General features: G+C 35.4%; 1 protein-coding gene across 3 annotated transcripts in view; it reads left to right on the top strand.

Moving 5' to 3' along the window:
• LRBA (LPS responsive beige-like anchor protein) overlaps positions 1 to 19917 on the top strand; it is a gene marked incomplete at both ends in the record, with an annotated part of 363076 nt that overhangs the window by 111821 nt on the left and 231338 nt on the right. For all 3 annotated transcript variants that reach the window (XM_079534450.1, XM_079534449.1, XM_079534448.1), the window contains 2 exons: positions 1690 to 1754; positions 13434 to 13542. In XM_079534450.1, the coding sequence (XP_079390576.1) occupies positions 1690 to 1754; positions 13434 to 13542 (174 nt within the window). The remainder of the gene's footprint in view (positions 1 to 1689; positions 1755 to 13433; positions 13543 to 19917) is intronic.

Raw genomic sequence — 19917 nt, 5'->3', positions numbered from 1 at the left:
GGGCTTTTTAAAGTGAATTAAATATTTCTTAAAAGTATTTGAAACAGCTTTCAGGCTAACTTGAAGTCTTGTAGTGGTGACAGTAAGAAGGCAGTGAGAGAGAATTGGAAGGATGATGGCAGAGAGATCAGTAAAATAAATGTAGCCGGAAAAAACAATGATACCACTGGGGGTATTACAAAAATAGTAATAATAATTAAAAAAAAAAAAGTATCAATGCAACAGTATGTAAATGGAATCTAGCTGACGTTTAGAATGTTACACGACTAGCAATGCATATAAGCTAGTTATATAAAAAGTAATGAAATCCTTTATTGTTCGTGAGGGGTAGTACATAACAAATTCTAATTATTCTTCTCTTAATTCTGCCTACTTCAATATTGCTATACATTGTCACACATGAAAAATGATTAAGAAGTAGAAAATGAGTTGATAGTGAAACATGGCAACCTTTAAATTTTTCTGTTGGTTTTTGTGTGTGTCTGATCAAACTTGATGTCTCTAACTTAGAGGGGTAATATCACTTCGCAAATACGGGTAGCTAAAAACATCCTCTGGTGGTAGAATGAGTGCTGAATACTTCTGTTCTTAGAAATCTGAAATACATTTAAGATCGATCTGCAGTTTTGTGCTTTCTGTCTGTTCTAAAACTGTCAAGATTTCTAAAAAAAATAATTGCTAGGATTGCTGTTTCTTACAATAAAATAAGGAAATCAAGAAAGCTGATGTAATGCTAAGATATCTGTCTGCATGGCTTTTGTTGGCTTAGAAGGGGAACAAACTTAAGACAGTTACAACAGTTATGACTGAATTAAATGAAGAGCTATATCCAGTCTGTTCTTTCCAAATCCCGATATTTTTTCTCTACAGTGTCTCACACATTTGTTACTCCATATTTTTTTTTTTTTAATTTCTGTCAATTTGTTGCGATTGAGTATGGGATTCCTAGGCTTTGTTGTATTTCTGTTGACAAATTCTGCTTCTTTGTCAGCTTTTAAAAGAGGAAGGAAGCCCCACTAACGTGTCATGTTCGTTGATTACTTCTTAAAATGTCTTATAAGGAGATCAGGCAGAACCTGCACCTACTCCTGAAGGGTGTGTGGAATTTTGCTATAATTAAGGGTTCTCTTGGATGTAAGAAATGTGTGGTGCCTGCCTCTGTGCTGTTAGAATTATTTTAATTTTTTATTTTTTTTTTTATTTAATACATGTTGGGTGTTATTGATGTAGTATTTGATAAACCTGATCTTTGCACTAGAAGTGAACATACGATGTAAAGATGAGAAGACTATTATCTATATATGTAATTAGTATTTAAGAAATGTGTATTTAAACAATAAGCACTAAATTTATTTGAAAGATTATATTAGCATTACCAAGTCTCACTAAGGCGGAGGATCAGTGAACCAGAGGAAGCTGAGAATTAGCACACAACATAGTGAACGATGAAGAGTTATTTGTGGGATGTTTTTGTTTTCTTCTGCCCTCCACAGAATGTGACTTGGAATGGATGGCACTTATTTGTTCTTGCTGGTGATTGTTTCCTTCCTGATTAGCACACGATTAATGCTTTTTATGTTTGTTAGTGGTGTAAGTGATCAGAATTTAAAAGAAGGAGCATGACTTTCTAACCCTAGATGGTTTTTGTTGGTCTCATTTTTACAACTGTCTTTTTTTTCTCTTTCTCAGGAGTGGCAGAACTCTATACAAAAGAATGCTGGTCTTGCCTTTATAGAGCTAGTCAATGAAGGAAGGTAAGTCAAAATACCAACTCTGTCTTAGCATTTAGGAATTTAGGGCAACTTAAGTGTCTTGAAATACTTTCCTAGAATTTTGCTTCTGCTGTTTTGTTTTGTTTCTGTTTGTGTTACAGTTTCTTAGAGGCTCACAAGCATAAATTAATTTTCTTTAGCAGTTCTACTTAGTTCTAATACTAAATAAGAGATTTTACAGAATCTGAATGCTCTGGTTTCATTGCACAAATCACATAGCAGTATCATGGATTTCTTTCTTCCTGTTCTTGTGCACTGGTTAATGTTGAAACTGTAATTTGTATTTAACTAATCTCTTGAATAAGGGAATTGATATTTGGAAGGCATTATAGCTAGGAATTGTTAAATAAGCCTTTGCCTCAAAAATTAGATTGCAGTTTCCTCGTTTATTTTCTATCTACTTCATAAATGGAGAAGTATCCCTTCAAAGTACAGAAATTGTGTTAGTGTTCCCAATCAGCCTTCATGTTCTGTCCGTAACTATATATGTATATTACTGAGACTTAAAGAAAATGACAGAGCAGTTGTTGAGGCCATGTTCTTTAACTCGTGGTGACTATTCAGAGCCATCAATATTTTCTTCATTAGGAATAGATTATGAGGCAGACTAAGAACAATATTTACGTTTCCAAAAGGATTTTTATTCAGGATGTCTTAATGAATTCGCTAAGCAGCATTATAAGAAATTAAAAGTGCCATTTCTAAAGCAGTATTCTGTTGGTGAGCAACTTAAGCTAGTAATAATCTCAACAGAAAATCAATGTCACAGGAGTAGGGCAGCTACTGAGCTAAAAATAGAATAATTTAACACAGAAATTAAAAGGCTCTGTGAACAGCATCATAGGTGAAATGGCTATTTGAGATTTTTCTTCTAAACTGCATAAATGTTCTCCAGATTTCTAGAAGTAATGAGCATTGTAATGGTTGCATTTCACTTTACGGTAAGGGAAACACCATTTTGAGGCAGAAAAAACATTTTGCTACTAGTCTTGATCCCAAGGGCCAAGGTAAAGTAACAAGGGTGTTCAGTTACAGTGTTAAGATCTAGCCTGTAGTTGTTTCCTATTATGTGAGGCTGACCTGTCCTGACCTTACTTATAAAGTGCCTGCTATAAATTTGGCCCTTGATTAATGTTTTATTAGCATAGATAACGTAGAGATCCCACACACATGTAAACCAGAATGTAAGGTACATCTGGGTAAGATGATTATCATGAACAAATCAGTTACCGAGCTTAAGTAGCAGTTACCTGGTAGTCTGTTTGTTCAGGTCAAGCATTCAGAGAGCGTTCTATCAGTGAAGTGTTTGGAATTGACTATTTTCTTTTAAAAACCTACAGTGCCCATCACAGACAGATGGAATCACTCCCCCGCCTCCATAAACAACATCAATAACTTATAGTCTAGTCTTAGCAGAGTGGTTGTCTCAGGGACAAATGATCCCTTAAAGACTGAAAAGTGTGGTTTTGGTTAGCAGAAAATATCTAAGTAATTGTTACTTCATTTTTTTCATGACTCATAGCAGAATTGTTTTTTTAAAAAGTGGGAACGTAACTTTCATTATGGGGAAGAGGGGAGTGGATTCGTTTCTTATAAAAATGTCTCCTTTTATCTAGTTCCATTTTTCCTCCATTCCGGTTTATAGGAATCTTTTAAAGTTGCTGCTGAACTGGTCATTGCATTGTTTTGTGGCTTTTCAGCATTCACTAAAAGGGAGCTATTATCCCTCCTACAACATGAACTACATTCCAAAACGACTCTTTTCATCTCCTTTATAAAGGTCACACGTTATTCTTCTTGCACCTATACTAACATTTACTCTAAAGCATCTCTCTTATTTTTTTTCATAGCACTGTGGTTTTTTTTAAGAACTCCAAAAGCTGAAACCTTAAAATTACAATTAAAAAAAAATGGAAATAGCTGAAGGATTCTGATTTACACTTTTAATACAATTCTGTAACAGTAGTTGAATTTTTAAATTGTCTCCTGCAACTCAAAGGAAGATGACAAGGTGTTTGTACACAGGACAGAACTGATTTCAGCAAGTAAGGATGTCCGTGGGGTAGTGTGATGCATGGAGTGTTAGAATAAATAAAATAATATTAAGGACAGTAGAGCTGCCTGGAATTTGTGGAATCGCAAAATTGCTGTTGTCTGCTTTATTGGTGGAAAATGTCATGTTATAGGCTTTGTGAAGCACAGTTTTCACAACACTTATTGCTCATTTTCGGACAAGTTATTGACGTACCGAAGGGTATTTCAGTTTGAAATTTGTCCTCCTGTATTCCTGTAAGTTGTTTTTTTTTTTTTTTTTTTTTTTTTTTTTTTTTTTTTTTTGTGGTGGTGGTGTTTTTATTTTTATCAGGCAATTAAGACAACTAAAAATGTTTCTGGAATCAAATGAGCTCTAAAAGAGGAGATTTAAAGCTCTTCTTATATTTGCCTTGAAATGTCGTCTTTCCTTTTATGTGAAAGGTATGAATGTACCTCTCTCTCTCTCGCCAGTTGAGAGTTTTATGTTTTGACTTAGTGTGTTTTGGCTACGATTCCCTGGACAGAAATATGTGCAGAAAGTCTGCCTCTGGGACTCGTAAGGTCTGCAATGTATGTACTGAATTCAGAATGTGTTGAGCTGAATTTCATCATGTTTGCAAATAACTAGTATATAACACGCTGCTCCCAGGCTTTGCAAATTCAGGGGGCCGCTGCTATTCTGTGTGTAGCAAAATAGGGTTGTTTGAACCTAGAGATATTTCGAGTAATCAAAACAGGGGAAAAAAATCTCTAGAATGGAGACTGGATTGTGAAGATGCAGAATGGTAGACCTACTTTGTGAAATAAACAACTGAGGTCTTTGAAGGACAGGATACAGCGTAGTTCAAAAAAAAAAAAAAAATCTGTGTAGAAAGCCAGGAGAGTGTTGAATGTAAGTGAAAAGCTAAAGGAGCAGATATTGGAAAATCTTTCCAAAAATGAAAACAGAAACAAATTTCAAAACATTGCTGCATTGAATGTTAATCTGCGTTTAATAAAATGAATATACGTTATACAATAACTTTATGTCTGGCTCTTTGAAACCTTGTTAAAAAGGTGCCAGCATGTGCTGCTTCCTTGTGCTCTCAGCCATGTGTGCAGCAGAAACGTAGATTGTAAAACATTTTCTTTAACCTGTTGAACTTATGTCAGTCTAGATTTCAGTCTTGGTACTTGCTTTTCACCTTTGGGTCCTCCCTTTAGGGACAGTCTGTTTTGAAGCCCTCAGACGAAGACCTTACTGATGAGAGAATTTGTTTTACTGGAACCATCCTTTCAGTGTGATTGGTTCACTCACATAGCCAGCCTTCTTCAGAGACTTCCGAATTGTCCAGATATATTTCCTTTGTTGTTCTCACCCTGGAACTAATAATCTTTCCTCCTTATGCAGGAGCTATTCAAGCTATTATTTCTGAACTTGAGAAAAACCTACTTGTTTGTGTTACTTTCTTGAGTCAACAAATGTCTCTTTTGTTAGCCTCTTATTTCCTCTACTTAGTTAGCAAACAAACTCCTTTGCTCTGTGAAGGTTAAAATTCTCTCCTGTCGCTTTGATTCATTAGCACACTTTAGTGTGAAGCATCTCTTAGGCTAGACCTTATTTTCTGTATCAGTCAGTGCACTAACAAACGTACTTGTGCTTGAGACTAGGCATGACAGTTATTATCCCCTTTGGGGTGATAATGGGTTTGGCATGGCAGGGGTTGAGGGATCAGTCTCCTAAGCATGCTGCAGCAATTATTCTTTCAGATTTTCAGTTGAAGAGACTCTTGGACATGATTATCTTTAATTTTCTCAAACACAGTTTTCTTGGTCATCTGAAGAACTAAGTGCTGTATTCTTCAGTGTCTATACATTTGTACATGAGCATTAAGATAAATAAAAATAATTTTTTTTTTGTTAACATACAAAAAGCATTTGTATGTTAAAAGAAAAACGGAAAAAAAAAAACCATCAAAAAGCCATCACATAAAGTTTGCTGGAAAGATGCCTTAATTAAATGTACAGAATGCATTTCTTCCTCTTTGCCATCCCCCCTTTTAAATCCTAAACTGAAGCAAACCTGAGGTTTTACAAACGTATCCAGGGGAAGCAGAACTAATGAAGTTTGTTTCTTCTCTAACTTTCTCGTATGGGTAGGTTCTCTGCAGTCTGACGAGGATTGAAATCTCAAAAAATTTCTCCATATCAGGATTCTCATCCAATATTGGATTATTGCAATTTCCCGCTCCCCTCCTCCCCCCAAGGGCGTTTACAAAGTTTTCTGTCCTCTGCTGGGTTTAAATATTATGTTTTGGAAAATTCCAACCTTCTGTTAAAAAAAAAAAAAAGTATTGGTTATAATTACTCAAAGAATTCAGAAGTTACTGAGAAGAGGAGGAAGAGGGCAGGCAGCAACATCCTTTGACAGGAAAGATTTCACTAACCAACCAGAAAAAGCCCCAAATCTCGCCATAAATAATCACATACAAGTGGAATTATTCTGCCAAAGCATAACATCTAGTAGTTTAAAATCTGGAATGCTGTAATCATTTGTATTTCTACAGTATTTTTTTAGAAGCTACTGTACTATGAAAATTTCAACATCACCTGCTGTTCCTTCTCTTAAATTGCAGATATTACTTTTGACTGGTAATAGATGCAAATATTTTTTAATATTGAAATTGTTGGCAATCAAACCAGTTGGCCAGTTACTCACACGCCTTCCTAACAGAAAATAAGGGACAGATGTAGGCTGCCCCATTCAATTGTCTTCCATTTGCGGTGGTGCGGTCACTCTCAAGGAATGAGTGTTAGAGAATGTGTTGCCATAGGAGCAGCTACTGTGATGGAAAGTAGTTAGAAAAATATAGCTATTAATGAAAAAAATGGATGATAACTCATACACTTAGCCTTTATAATAATTGACCAAAAATGGTTCAGAAAAAGATAATGTTGTAGTGTCCAATCTAGAACTGATTATTAGCAGTCTGCTTCCCTTGTTACAGCCTCTCTGCCCCAGCCTACTGATACTACAGAACCAGCACCTTAATCTTGGTTTGTAGGAGGAAAAAAAGTGTTTTCCACATTTTTTCTCTTGTTATTTTTAGCAACCTGCCATTCTGGTTAAGTGATAGGTTTTGTAAAAGGGATTTTAGATGATTTATTTTCTGACTTCTTAAGCTATTGTTTAGCTTCATAGCAGACGCAGCTTTTTTTAATGCATGAATTTGAACTACGGAAGACCATTCAGCTGGACTTTAACCAACATTTGAAATGTGCTTAAAATTAGAAATTGTAGCCTGCATGTGTTTCAGAAATACAAGAGTGATGTGAGGTGGGGTTCTTGAACACTACTTGATTATCTTGTGTGTGCACCAAGATGTTGTGTGACATACACAGCCATTTTAAAAACAGTTTTTTATTTTACTGAGTTTTGTTTGATCATCTGTGCAAGGATTTAAATTGCATCGTTTTATGTAACTGGAAACATATGAGCTTTGCTGCAACCTAATGAACAAGCAGAAGCTTTTTGGGAGAACTGATTTAATGATTAAAAATTAATGTAAGCTCATAATTTTGGAGTGTGTGTATGTGATAAAGGTAGGTTTTGCTTTGGGGAATATGTCATTAATTTGTTGGTTCTGTAAAAAAGCAAAATCATAAAACGCTTTTGAGTGCCTGGGAATTCTTAAATGTATTTTTATGTATGATATTTCTAGTAACATCTGCTTTTAAAAAGTAAATTAATATAGTAGTAACAAGAAGGTATTCTGCACACTGTGTGTGTACAGGGATTGTACAAATTTTCATAAATTCTGTCTGTCTTGATGCAGAAGTGAATGCAACCTCAGATTAATTTTCACTTGGCTCATACATGTTCCAAATAGCTATTCTAGAGAGAAAAGAAGGGATTGATGCGTTCTCTCTTAGATGTCCTTTCAGAGTGCTATTTGGGTTTATTACCTTGCAAGTCCAATGCAGCTTTCTGGTGTCTCTGTGCAGTTCACTTTCTTCAATATTTTGAGGGGCGTAAATGTGTTCAAACTATGGACTTGTCTGTATTTTTTTGATGATAGAACAGGATATAGAGTTCCACGAAGCAATTGTAAAACTGCCTTGCAGCTGTAATTCGACACTTGACACGCTGAGTAGTCAGATCCCATGAAAGACAGTTTGTATCCCTGTAAGATGCATCTCTTGATGTAAGAGAATCTTATATGCTAGGTTTATGAGGAGTGCAAATAGAAAAGCTTGCTTTTATCCTCCTTTCCTGACTATCTCGGAGTTCTCTGCTGTGGTGCTATCTAGAACAATCTACCACAGGCTGTTCTGTGGTGCTTTATGAGAGATTTATGCCTAAACAACTGTTGAAAGCGTCGTCTACAAAGGTTTTGCAGTATTTCAATTAAAACTAGTAATTGTTGAACATCAGCAATACTAACCCAGGTTTTATCCATTTCTCACTCTTACACCTGTATTTCTATTCTACCTTTTTTTTTCTCTTGCACTCCTTTTTTTTCCCTTGTTCCAAGAAGGTTCACTAACTAACCATTCAGCAGTTAGACATCAGAATAAAAAGATTTCTTGCTTAATCTCTTGTGGTGTTCTTATCCAGTGTAACAATAAAAATCAGAATATCTCATCTGTTTGGCTGTAATTTCATCACTTAGTTGTTTTAGCATGTCATTCCCGACCCAGCAAAGTATGCAAGTATATATTTGACTTCCCACATGGGTTCTGTCCCACTGCTTGTTTTTACTAGGCTGTTCAACTTTACAAAGTTAATGACATGAAACAAACTGCTTATGCGAAGGGGGAAGAGTCTGTTTGAGGCACTGTCATTACCCATAACTGTTGTGGTCAAACTCACGCAGTACATGCATATCTAGCCATGCAGGAAAAACACTTCGTTGTTCAAGATCAGAAAAAACTGAGTAATGTTTCTGTAAATAAAACAGATGGTAACCTACCAAGTGGGAGTGTATGTGAGTCTCTTCAAAAGTAATGCCACTTCTTTATTTCCAAAGACATGACAACAGATAGGAGAGCACGATTATACTATTTGATAGAACAGATTCTCAATTGCAAAACACTGTTTTTCAACATAGTCACCACCACTATCTGTGCATTTTCACTAGCAGAGAGCAAGAACCAATGTGCTATACTCTTAAAAATCTCTAGCAGTGCAGGTGGCCCACTGTCACTGTTGCTGCTACCGAAACACACCAACCCACTGTGCTCACACCCACTGTTTGATCTCCCTCAGTATTAAGCAAGTATTGATGAATGCCAACGGATTCATTTCTTTCCGTATGGAGGAGTTCAAGGGCACACCTTTGTTCTTGAAGTGCTTCCATATTAGGTGCCATTTTGTCAGACTGCCCCTCTGCTGCTGTCTGAAAAAAACCAAATCATAACAGGATATTGTTGGGCAGGTTTAGCCTCCACTACCATAGCCAAGCATCCACTTCTGAAGTTATATAATGAAATAGGAGGCGTTACTTTTGGAGCAACCCTCATAAATCCGTGATTCATCAGCATTTCCAGCATCCACCTCTGAATTTACATGTCTACATAATGAAATAAGAGGCATTACTTTTGGAACAACCCCTGTAAATCTGTGATTCATCAGCGTTTCAGGTTTTGTTAACAGAAAAAAGTGAAACAGACACATGAGATAGTGGTATAAAAAGGTAAATCTGGGCCTTGCATCTGCACGTAGAGATTATGAAACACAAATAAGAGTAAAATTACTAGACACTTATTTCTTTTAACTGGTATTCATTGTAATAGAGGTTAGAAGAAATTCAAATAATCTGTTTAATCAAGGAAATGAAAATGTCTTTTTGCTGCAGAGAAATAAGTATAAACCAAAGTTTGGGATAGATGTATTTAGCACAGAAATAAACTGATGTAATCAGTTGGAATTAAAAACAGGATAGAAGCATACGTGTAATAGATGCTTATTTAATATTAATATGGACAGCAGTTGTTTTGTTATAAAATTTCTTCATGGGAAAACAACTTACAGAATCTCCTTAAATCTTCAACAACAACCAAAACAGAAAGCTGGGGCGTGTTTATGAACGCTCTGCTGTAGCTCAACCAGAAGATTCACACTTGATGGCGAAGTGAAATTATTTAGCTAAAAACATGCGTGATCAATTTTGAATAGAAGGTCAGAGTAGGTACCAGAAAGGACAGTTATGACCCTTTGAATCTTTGGAATGTTGTCATCCTAAGGAAAATCAGATTTTTCTAAACTTACTGGGTTTTTTGTGCAGATGAAAGCTTTTTTCTCATTATGTTCCCCAATACAGTAAGTGCAGCTTACAGCTACTCACATATCTTCGAAACATACTTTAGGTAGTTTAGAGGTTAACTAATAGTTTGGTGAGAATGAGTGATTTTGTCATTGCCTCAGTAGTGATCTACTTAGCTGGAAATATTTGTTTTTGCTGCATGCAGTAGGCTACACATAGCAAATTTCTGTTTGGTGTTTTGTTTGCCTCAAATGAAAAAGAAGCAGCAGTCAGTGTTGCCAAATTTTTTTGTTTAGACCTAAATGAATAGAATTTTATTATACAAACTGATGTGCTCTTTTATAGAGATGTTGAGAGCTTGTACTTGAATTTTAGTGATGATTGCGGGCGCCTCTGCTATATCATGACACCATGACGTAGGTAGGTAGGTATTGCATTGGCTAAATTTGGCCCTTCAGGATGTAAATTCAAAATAAAATATGAATGGTGCACTTGATAAGATGATACTGTTCTCAAAGGAGAAAATCTAGGCTGACCTATGTAATAATACAACTTGAACAGTTAATAAAATTATAAAAACTTAAATGAAAGAATGTTAATGTAAGAGTGTGCATCATTTGCTAAAGGTGAATGAGAAGGAGGATCACAATTGTGAGTTTTTTTAAATATAAATAATGAACACAGCTTTTGAATGGTGAAGAACAGTAAATTATTTCTTATGTGGCCCAGTTGTACTAATAAAAAAATTTTGTTCTTACCTTCTTAAGATATTTACTTGCTGAATTTGGCATTCTGCAATAAGTGAAGTTGTATAGTAGTTGTTACATTGTAATATGAAACTGTTAGACTTTTTTTTGAGAAGAGTTGGAAGTTACCAGTAGGTATCTGTGTTGAGGTTAGGCTATTGTGTAGTTTTTAGCTTTAAGAGTTTTTGGCTGCCAAAAGGAGGAGTTCAGCTAGGCTGTATCTGCAAAATCACATGAAAGGTTTCTCTAGTTTTGTTAGGCCACTGTGAAATAGCGTAGAGCAAATGGGGAAATTGTGTGGCATTACTAAGAGAGAATTGACAAAGGCGGGGACTGGTCCAAAGGAGAACAAGTTTCTTCCAATGCGTAAGAGCTGTATGTTTTCACTAGGTAAACTTCTGGTTTGCTTTGAGTGTTGCTTGGTCTGTGACAGAATGTAGTTTTTTGCTTCGTTTGGAATAAATCCATCGTCTCTGCAAATGCGTAGTAAGTGCTAGTGTACAGTCATCTGCTGGGGCTGGTCATTGGCTACAGTTAGTAGACAGAAGGAAAATCTGTAAAAAATAAGTACAACGATTTTTGCAAAGCATGCTTTCTTGAACAGAAAGTGAACAACTTGTATTTTCCCAAGTTTGAACAGGTTAGCAGAAGGAATGGGTATTGCATATTCAATACTGATTTGATGTACTGATCTATATCAGTATATATTCATATCAGTAAATACATCTGTATGCATGATCTCTGTGCTTTTAGTAAGTCCTTTACTTTATTAAAAATGTTTATTTAAATACTGATTTGGTAGATTTGCAAGTGCTACTGTAGACCTTGGGGAAAGATGAGTCAAATGTTTGGAATCTGCCCCAGTGTGATGACTATGACATTACTTACGCAAACGTTCTTGTCACTATAGGGTGTTATTTTTAGCTTAACATTACTGTAAATGTTTAGAGACAGTGATGTTGGGGCTTCTTTTTTTGTTTAGCAACTACGTCGTCTTAACTAGTTTATTTTCTCTTTTTTTTTTTAAATCATGAAAAATTATGAAATTGAAGTTATGCCATTCCAGCAGTGCCAGTTTTACAAGGTTATGATAGTAGAAGCATGTCACTAATGCTTATAGCCAAACTGTAGGTTAGCTGATAGTAGCTACTCCCGTTCCAAAAGTGATTTATTAAAAAAGAAATAGAAAAAATAAGAAAAAATAGTTCTAAAACAATTGCTTCTGCATAAGCCTCTTCAAACACTAGGTGAAGTCATGCCCCAAATAAAGAATTGTGCTTGTTTCTTTTGTTAAGACTTCATGCATACAGGTTCAGTGACTTAAATGGTTGAGACGGCTTAATCTGGCTCGTTTAGCTCTTATATTGCAGCTTTCCTGGCCTTGTAGAGTGAGAAGCAGTGAACAAAAAGAACATTTCCATATTGTGATGTTTTTCTGACTCTAGATTTCATGTCTTAAGTCCACAAGTGGACTTGCAGAATCAGGAACAAGATAGGAAATGAGACAGCACTGCAATAATGATCTTACTGCCAAACATACGTATAGAAACAGATTGAACTGAAGCTGAAGTTCTGAATAAACATATCTGGATGATAAAATTGACATCGGATGCTTTAGAATGCATCCTGCGTAATAAAGCCTGCCTTTCTAAAGAAAGGATCTTGCTAGACTCTGAACTTGTTGAAATGTGTTTTAGTTTATATGGGCAAGGAAACCAAGTGTTTTTACGTTCTGCTCCTATGATAGTAGCGAGAAGCCATTAAAGAAAAAAAAAAGTTATAATGAGTTAAGGATAGGTATTTTGCAAAACTATTTAGTAGTAAAGGATTTGTCTTCGAGTTATCTTTGAGTAGTCCTATAGAAATTGTTATCCTCGAGTAATCCTATGGAAATGCGCACCTCTCAAAACAGTGTATAGCTCCTGGATAGTCAGATTTAACTTTATGAATCCCGATGTAACTAATTAAAAAGGAAACGTTTTTAGTAACAATATGTGAACTCGCAGAATAATTGGGTTGTAATTCAACCTGTTATATCTGCTGTCATTCATAAACTCGAGGTTTATGAAGGTCTCGGAAATCTCAGATTGTATCACAGCTTTGTTTTGTGTATAACCTGAAGCAATGTGTATCTGAGCATTTTGTTTGTGAGACTGAGGATATTTTACATTATCTTTATTTTATAATATCCTTAAAATATTACTTAAATGTATGCTTAGCATAGACTTCCTGTTTTGTATTTAGGAAAAAAATCTATACTGCAGAAGTGCAATTTACTTTCCTTTTGATGGACTTCATATTGTTTACATTAGGGCTTTTACTCTGGATATTTATAGGCATAAGCTGCTAACTTTTCTTTAGCCTGTATTGTGTGTATAGGAAAGATTTTAATATATTTCTTTATTGTATATTACTGTTTATGATATTTACATCTTGTTTGATTCTTGACTTAGTTTACTATTGAAATACAATTTTACTAGTTGCCAGAAGATTACCCTTCAACCTTATTTATGACATGTACTTAACATGGTCTAGTCAGTGTTGTAGAACAGAGCTCAGTGCACTTACGTATATATACAGTATTGTTTTAGGATTTCATTCTCTTAAGGCAGCTTTTGAATGTTTTCTGTCCACAGGTTGTTGAGTCAAACTATGAAGGACCATTTGGTCAGAGTGGCTAATGAAGCAGAATTTATCTTGAGCAGACAGAGGGCAGAAGATATTAACCGACATGCTGAATTTGAGGTAAGAAATGCGTTTCTTACTTCCAAAAAAAAACAACTCTGCTGTAACAAACAAACGGTAATTGAATATCGTAATCACAGAACTGCTTAGATTGGGAAACACCTTCAAGCTCATCAAGTCCAACCACAACCTAACCATAGTACTCTAACAACCTCTACTAAATCATGTCCCTGAGCACCACATTCAGATGGTTTTTAAACACATTCGCGGGAATGGTGACTTAACCACCTCTCTGGGGGGAGCCTGTTCCAGTGCATAACAGCTTTGCAGACCCAGGCAATTCCATTGTATAAAATGGTTAGCAGTCCTATTGGGTTTTTGATAGCATACTCTTGGGGGAAAGCCAGGCTGTGCAGAGCACCTCAGAATCTGCAAATCCTGGTTTTGGAGGAAGAAATTGTATCATACCAATGCTCTTCTCTTCCTTGAGGCAAATATCACTTTATATGTTAAAGATGTTTAGAATCACTGTCGAGATACAACTCTGGAAGAAAAAAAAACAAATCCAAGCGCCCTCTCTCCCTCCAGTCTTACTGAAGATGGATGATAACAGCCTATTAAGCCCAAAACAGGAGATTACCTTTTTTCTTTCTCTATAGCTTGCTGTTTCACTTAATCTGTCTCTAAAACCTTTTTACTTATATTTCACATGCTTCAGTGTGGTTTGTTGTGTTTATGCATTTTCATCCCACTTAAGGGATTCGAAAGTAAAATATAGGGCTTGGTTTTTATAGACTTGTAATAAACATATGAGACTTTTTTTTTGAAATCACATTAGTCATACCTCCAATTTTGGATTTTAGTTACTTCATGTATCTCCCTTCTGTGTTCTGTAATTGCTGGGATGTTTTAATGAAAATGAAGTTAAATCTCACTAAATTCGCTAATACTCTGCTTAAAAAGTACTTAGTCTTTTTTCTGACATGCGATACTACTTGTGGTTTTGTTTCTAAAATGAAGCATTAAGGGATTGAAGGCACGTTTATGTTTAACGTATTCCTAAACTGTTTTTCTCTTAAATCTTTTCTTGAAAAAATATTCCCCAAAGATGAAAGCATATTTGTCTTAGACAGTGCTTATGTTCTAAAGGTCATCTATGTTGGCCCCAGGATTCAAGCTGTGCGTTATTTAATAACATATCTGCACTTCATCTAGAGCTAGTTACCCCCTCCTGCAAACAGAGATGTTGTAAGATATCTACAGTACCATTTTGCAGTGGTGAAATAGCAGGCGTGTTTCATTTATTACATCAAGGGTTTGGCGACAGTCCTGTGGAGATGAAAAGTGCATCTTTTTACTTCATTCCCTAATAATCGTTGGGCTGGGACATGCTTGACATCTTTTGCTCTGAATTTAGGCAGAAACTCCCTGAATGATAAACAGCTCACTTTTTTCTTTCGGATGCAAACCGTGCATAAAGGTGTGTGTATATGTGGGAAACGTGTGGAATATAGGGCTCTCTCATGCACACACAGACTACTGACGAATACAGTACATTAGTGTCAACTTCACTATTATAACCTTATTGCAGTGTTGGGACGCGTTTTTATGGTTTGATACATAGCACAGATATGTTGATTTTCACCTTGTAGACACATGTTTAACTCATTTATAAAAAGCTATTTTCAAGGATGAGTGTGAGCCATTTTTAATCTTATGTTCTGGCACAAATTATCCTTCTGATTCTGTGAATGACTTGATTTCATTTCATGAATCATAAAATCTTTTTGGTACTGTCTATCCTGGTCTGCATGTAGCCTGCAGGCTGCAAGTTAAACATGGGTGATCTGTACCCTTCCAAAGTATGGGATGACCAAAGCCGCCAGAAGAGTCTCCAAAGAGTTTTTAGCATACTATTTGAGTTTGAGCTATCCCTTCAAATATAGAGGGAACTGTGAATGCCTAAGTGAGATAGATTTAGATTGAAGAAAATGGAATAGAAATTACGTCTATCCGTATGTCTTTTCATGGCAGATCTTTCTCTTTAAGGCACATTGTGTCTTGAATAGCAACAACATCTGCGCATCCACTTCCATCTCTGTGGCAAGAAAGACATCTGTCATCTTGACTTGGATCTTTTTCTTTTCCTTCTTTTTGGTGGGAGTCTGTCTCCATTTGCATTGCAGAATTCCTTTGCTTCTTCAGTCCTGCACTCTGGAAGCTTCAAGAAATGCTCATCTTCTCTCAAGTAGGATGCAATCTCCTGCCCTCTCTGAGCTCTTTGCTTATAGCTCAGCAGTCTGGACAAAGACAAGTCATTGTCTTGACTGCCTTGTGGCACATTATTTTGTAGGAGATAATATAAGTAGCTTAATGAATTATGAGCTAGCCAGTTAAGATATTTGTCTTCTAAGCTAGCATTGCATGGAAGAAAGAAAATAGTATTTTGGAGTTGGCTGTGAGGGAATCTTCATAAGCTGAATTCAGTCAAAAAGCAATCTTATTTCCTTTACTTTTCTGATTTCTCTTCACCTGCATTTTGACTTGTTACCTCTATAAGTAAGTCTATGAATAGGGAGAAGTCACAGAGGGAGCTGAGATACTTAAAACTTTACAATGCTGTTAAATCTCAAACATGCCTGATGAAGCAATATTGCACACATTTCTTTAAGGAGATGGCAGCAGGGCACACATTTTTATGGTGAATGGAAAGATGGGTGCATTTCTGATGTAAGTTATAGTCCTATAGTCTTACACTAAAAACTTGAAATTTTGCACCATGTCCCATGCACAGATCTCGTAGGCATTTTCTTACCCTGAGTTTTGGTAGAGTGAAAATGCTGAAGAAATAACCTATTTATGCTTGAATTATAACAGCTTATTTCATGTTACCACCTTGCCTGCTTTCTATAAATGACCTTGAAAAACCTGGTGGTTTGCACTGTGTCTTAGATTATGCGTGCAGCCTGCTGCAGTTTGGTCTACGAGAATAATTGGATTTAGTGTGTGGAGGGGGAGGGAATTTTTGTGCTCTAATTGACTTTATTTTATAATTTATGGCAGGTGCGCCCATTGCCTTGGATATGCCTCCTGTCTTATATAAATCTCTTCATGTATTTGTGTGTGAAAATACATATTTATAGAATTCAAAATATGTAAACTGGCAAGTGTTTTAGGACTAGAGTATTCAGGCATCTTTCTGAAAAAGATATAATTTGCTGCTGTATGATGATACTGAGTTTTGGCCAAGACTGGTAATACCACATCTCAGCACTTGTGTATTTTTGAAGAGTATTCTTCTAGCAATGTTTTTCTTCTCCCCTCAAAGATTTGCATGAGTAAACTATTCCAAACCATTTAGTGCAGTGAATTGTATATGCAGAAGAGCACTTAATTTTCTGAAAATGTTCCAAACCAGTCAAAGATTCTTACCTGAGTCTGTGAGGAACAGTGACAACTTTGGTGATTTTTTTTTTTTTTTTTTTTCGGTAAAATGTAACTGCTTTCATAATTTGCAAACTAATCTACCTCCTCAAATTGTCAGTTTTTAAATATTGTCAGTTTTTAAATATTGTCTGACACTGTTGTTCTCTTCACTGCTTAGTTTTACTTGTTTCCAATTTTCATTTCCTGTAGAAATATTGTGTTAGCATTCTTGTTGTTGGTCATTTCTGTTGATTAACTGAGAATTTCACGTGTCTTTCCCTTTACGTTTGTTATAAATCATTCTAGGCGGCTAGATTCTCTGCATGATTTCTCTTCAATAATTAAATCTAGCATTTCCAGCTGCTGTAAAATTTGTTGCCTTTTTCTGTTTGGTTATATTTTTTTTCATGTGGAAGAGTTACGCTCTTCCTCATACTTAGAATTCTTATTCAGCATCAATTTATAGACTGTGGTTTAGCTGTAATAAACTGAATATTTTACTTTATGGCTCATGCTGAGAAAAGAATCTCAATGCAACTATTGCCTTGACAGAGGTAGGCTGCCAGGCATGGGAAGTGCTCTGCTAGGGACTTGGTTGGAGCCATTTGGCTTCTTTTTTTTTTTCCTTTCAGAAAACAACATGCAGTGTTTCAGTTGATTGGTAATCTTGTGTGTCCTGCACCTTTTCCCCTTTAAGCGTTAAATTACACCTTTTCCCCTTAAGCGCTAGTAAGCGTTAAATGTTAGATGATCAGAGGAAGTAATGAATTATTGCAAATCAGTTGTGGCAGAACATCCTTAAGTCAATGTTTGAGAGATGTTTAAAGAATTATGGAAAGATACCTGGTATATTTATAAATTCTGTATCTGATAAATAGTTCTATGTGTAGCAAGTAGTTACTCTGACAAAGAAAGTAAGTTTTAATCCTTGACATTGTCCCTGTTCTTCATAAAATTTTCTGATGTTTTTAATAAAGGCTGTTTCGTTATAAAGCTCGTGTATCAAATACCCTTTTCGTGACTCTTGCAACATCATTTTATATGAAGTGCTATTCAACACACTTAATGGCAGTGACCTTGTTCATTAGAAAAGTAATATTTTGGAATACTTTCAATTGGTATTCTGTCTGCTAGGGTGCATTATTATGAATCTTTATAGAACTTTACAGAAGATAATAGGCTAGTTGGAGGCTTCCTGTAGTAACATAACCAAAAGTTACCACACTTGTTCTTCAGAACCTTAAGGGGTTACAGATATATCCTTGCACAAGAATACAGCATTACAGATTTTTTTAAAAATGGGCTTAATCTATGTTAAACTTGTATTTTTTTTAAACAAACACTACCCTTTGCATTGACCAGGTTAGGCATTATACCACCATCTGTTGTAGAAGGAAGACTCATTTGTACTTGAATTTTTGAACATATTTTTAAGGTAATATAAAAATTGGAAACTCTTCAACAGTGCGGAGCGTGGAAGGTATTTTCTTCCATCACAGGATTAACCATTTTTGTGCTACTGCAACATGGTGGCAAGTTCAAAACTGGAGAACTCAAATTTCTCATATTCCTTGGGAATTTTGATGGCTTTTTTGTTTGCAAAGATACTGAAATGAGAAATTCACTTTCCACTTGAACATTATAACACGTTTCCTGTGCTCTGAGAACTGTGAGGATTAAGTACTGATTGATTATAAAAGCAAGTGGTTTCTTTTACAGAATGTTTTAATAAGGGATGAGAAGAGAAAGAATGACAGCTTGCACTGGTATGCTGACAGTCTTTTTTGTTTTACCCCACATTTAAATCAAAATACAGTATGTCCGAGTATTATCAAGGATATTTTTGTTTCCAAAGCAGCTTGAAACAGAAACATTATTTCAGAACTGCTCTATTCACAAGAGAGGATGTTGCTTTCTTTACAGTTTTTGGATATTTTTGTCAAGTGATGCCAACTGTTTGAGACATGAAGAGACACTAAATTAAGCTTAATTGTGTTATTTTTTTTCCTAGTGGATGTTACAAATGTAGAAGCTATGTATTTATTCAGTTAAGCAATAACAAACATCTATGGTTCATTCTTTTTAGCACTTTGCAGGCATTTCAGTTTTTATAGGACTTGTTTGTTTTGCTTAACGTTTTAAAAGAATAATTAAATAGTAGAAAGTGCTTATGGAAATGAGTTGATAAAAATTATTTAAAAATAATTAAATATTTCTAACTCAGCTGTTGCATCTGCTCAAAAAAAAAAAATTGTAATAATTACAGGATTCAAATCTATTGAATGTGGAAAAAAAAAAAAAGATTTATTACCATAGTCATCTCGTATAACAACCTCCTGGTTTCTGATGCAAATGAAATTTATTGCTTAGAATTAATACATAGTTCTTAGTAATGTCACATTGAAACTCTTCCACATTTTATAATCTATGCTATGTTTCATTTCATTTCATTTCATTTCATTGTAAACTGGAAATTATTCAGGTATGTCATGAGGTTACGAATCTGTTTTCTGCATATTGTTTTACATTATTAACTGCATGAAGTTTCAACTTCTTTTAATGACCTTTTACATATGTATTACATTTACTTATTTCTCATCTGCTGCTAATGATCAGCCTTCCTTTGTTTTAAAAACTTTGTAACCTGTCCCAGCCCCCCAATGAGCATACTGATATAGCTGATTATTTTCATAAGAGATTGGTTACTGAGCTTAATTAATCTACTCTTCTTGATCCTGCAAGGATTAGCAGAACATGATCCAGAGTTCTTCTTTTGCATCTGTAGGCTCTGGAAATCTTAAACAAATAAATAAATAAATTTCTGACAGAAGTAGCTGAAGACTCAGTTCTTGTGACTACTTCTGTTTCACAGTTTTGCCCTGCATTGGAAGACACTGGAGTAATTTAAAAAAGGGAGAGTAGTGTTACATACTTCTTCTGTTCTCTGCCTGCTGAAGTTTAGGTTAGATATTAGGAGGAAGTTTTTCACACAGAGGGTGGTGACACACT

Source organism: Tetrao urogallus (genome assembly GCF_951394365.1).
Source record: "Tetrao urogallus genome assembly, chromosome: 4".
In the NCBI taxonomy this organism is placed as follows: Eukaryota; Metazoa; Chordata; class Aves; order Galliformes; family Phasianidae; genus Tetrao; species Tetrao urogallus.
This window is presented reverse-complemented; position numbering and strand designations above follow the sequence as displayed.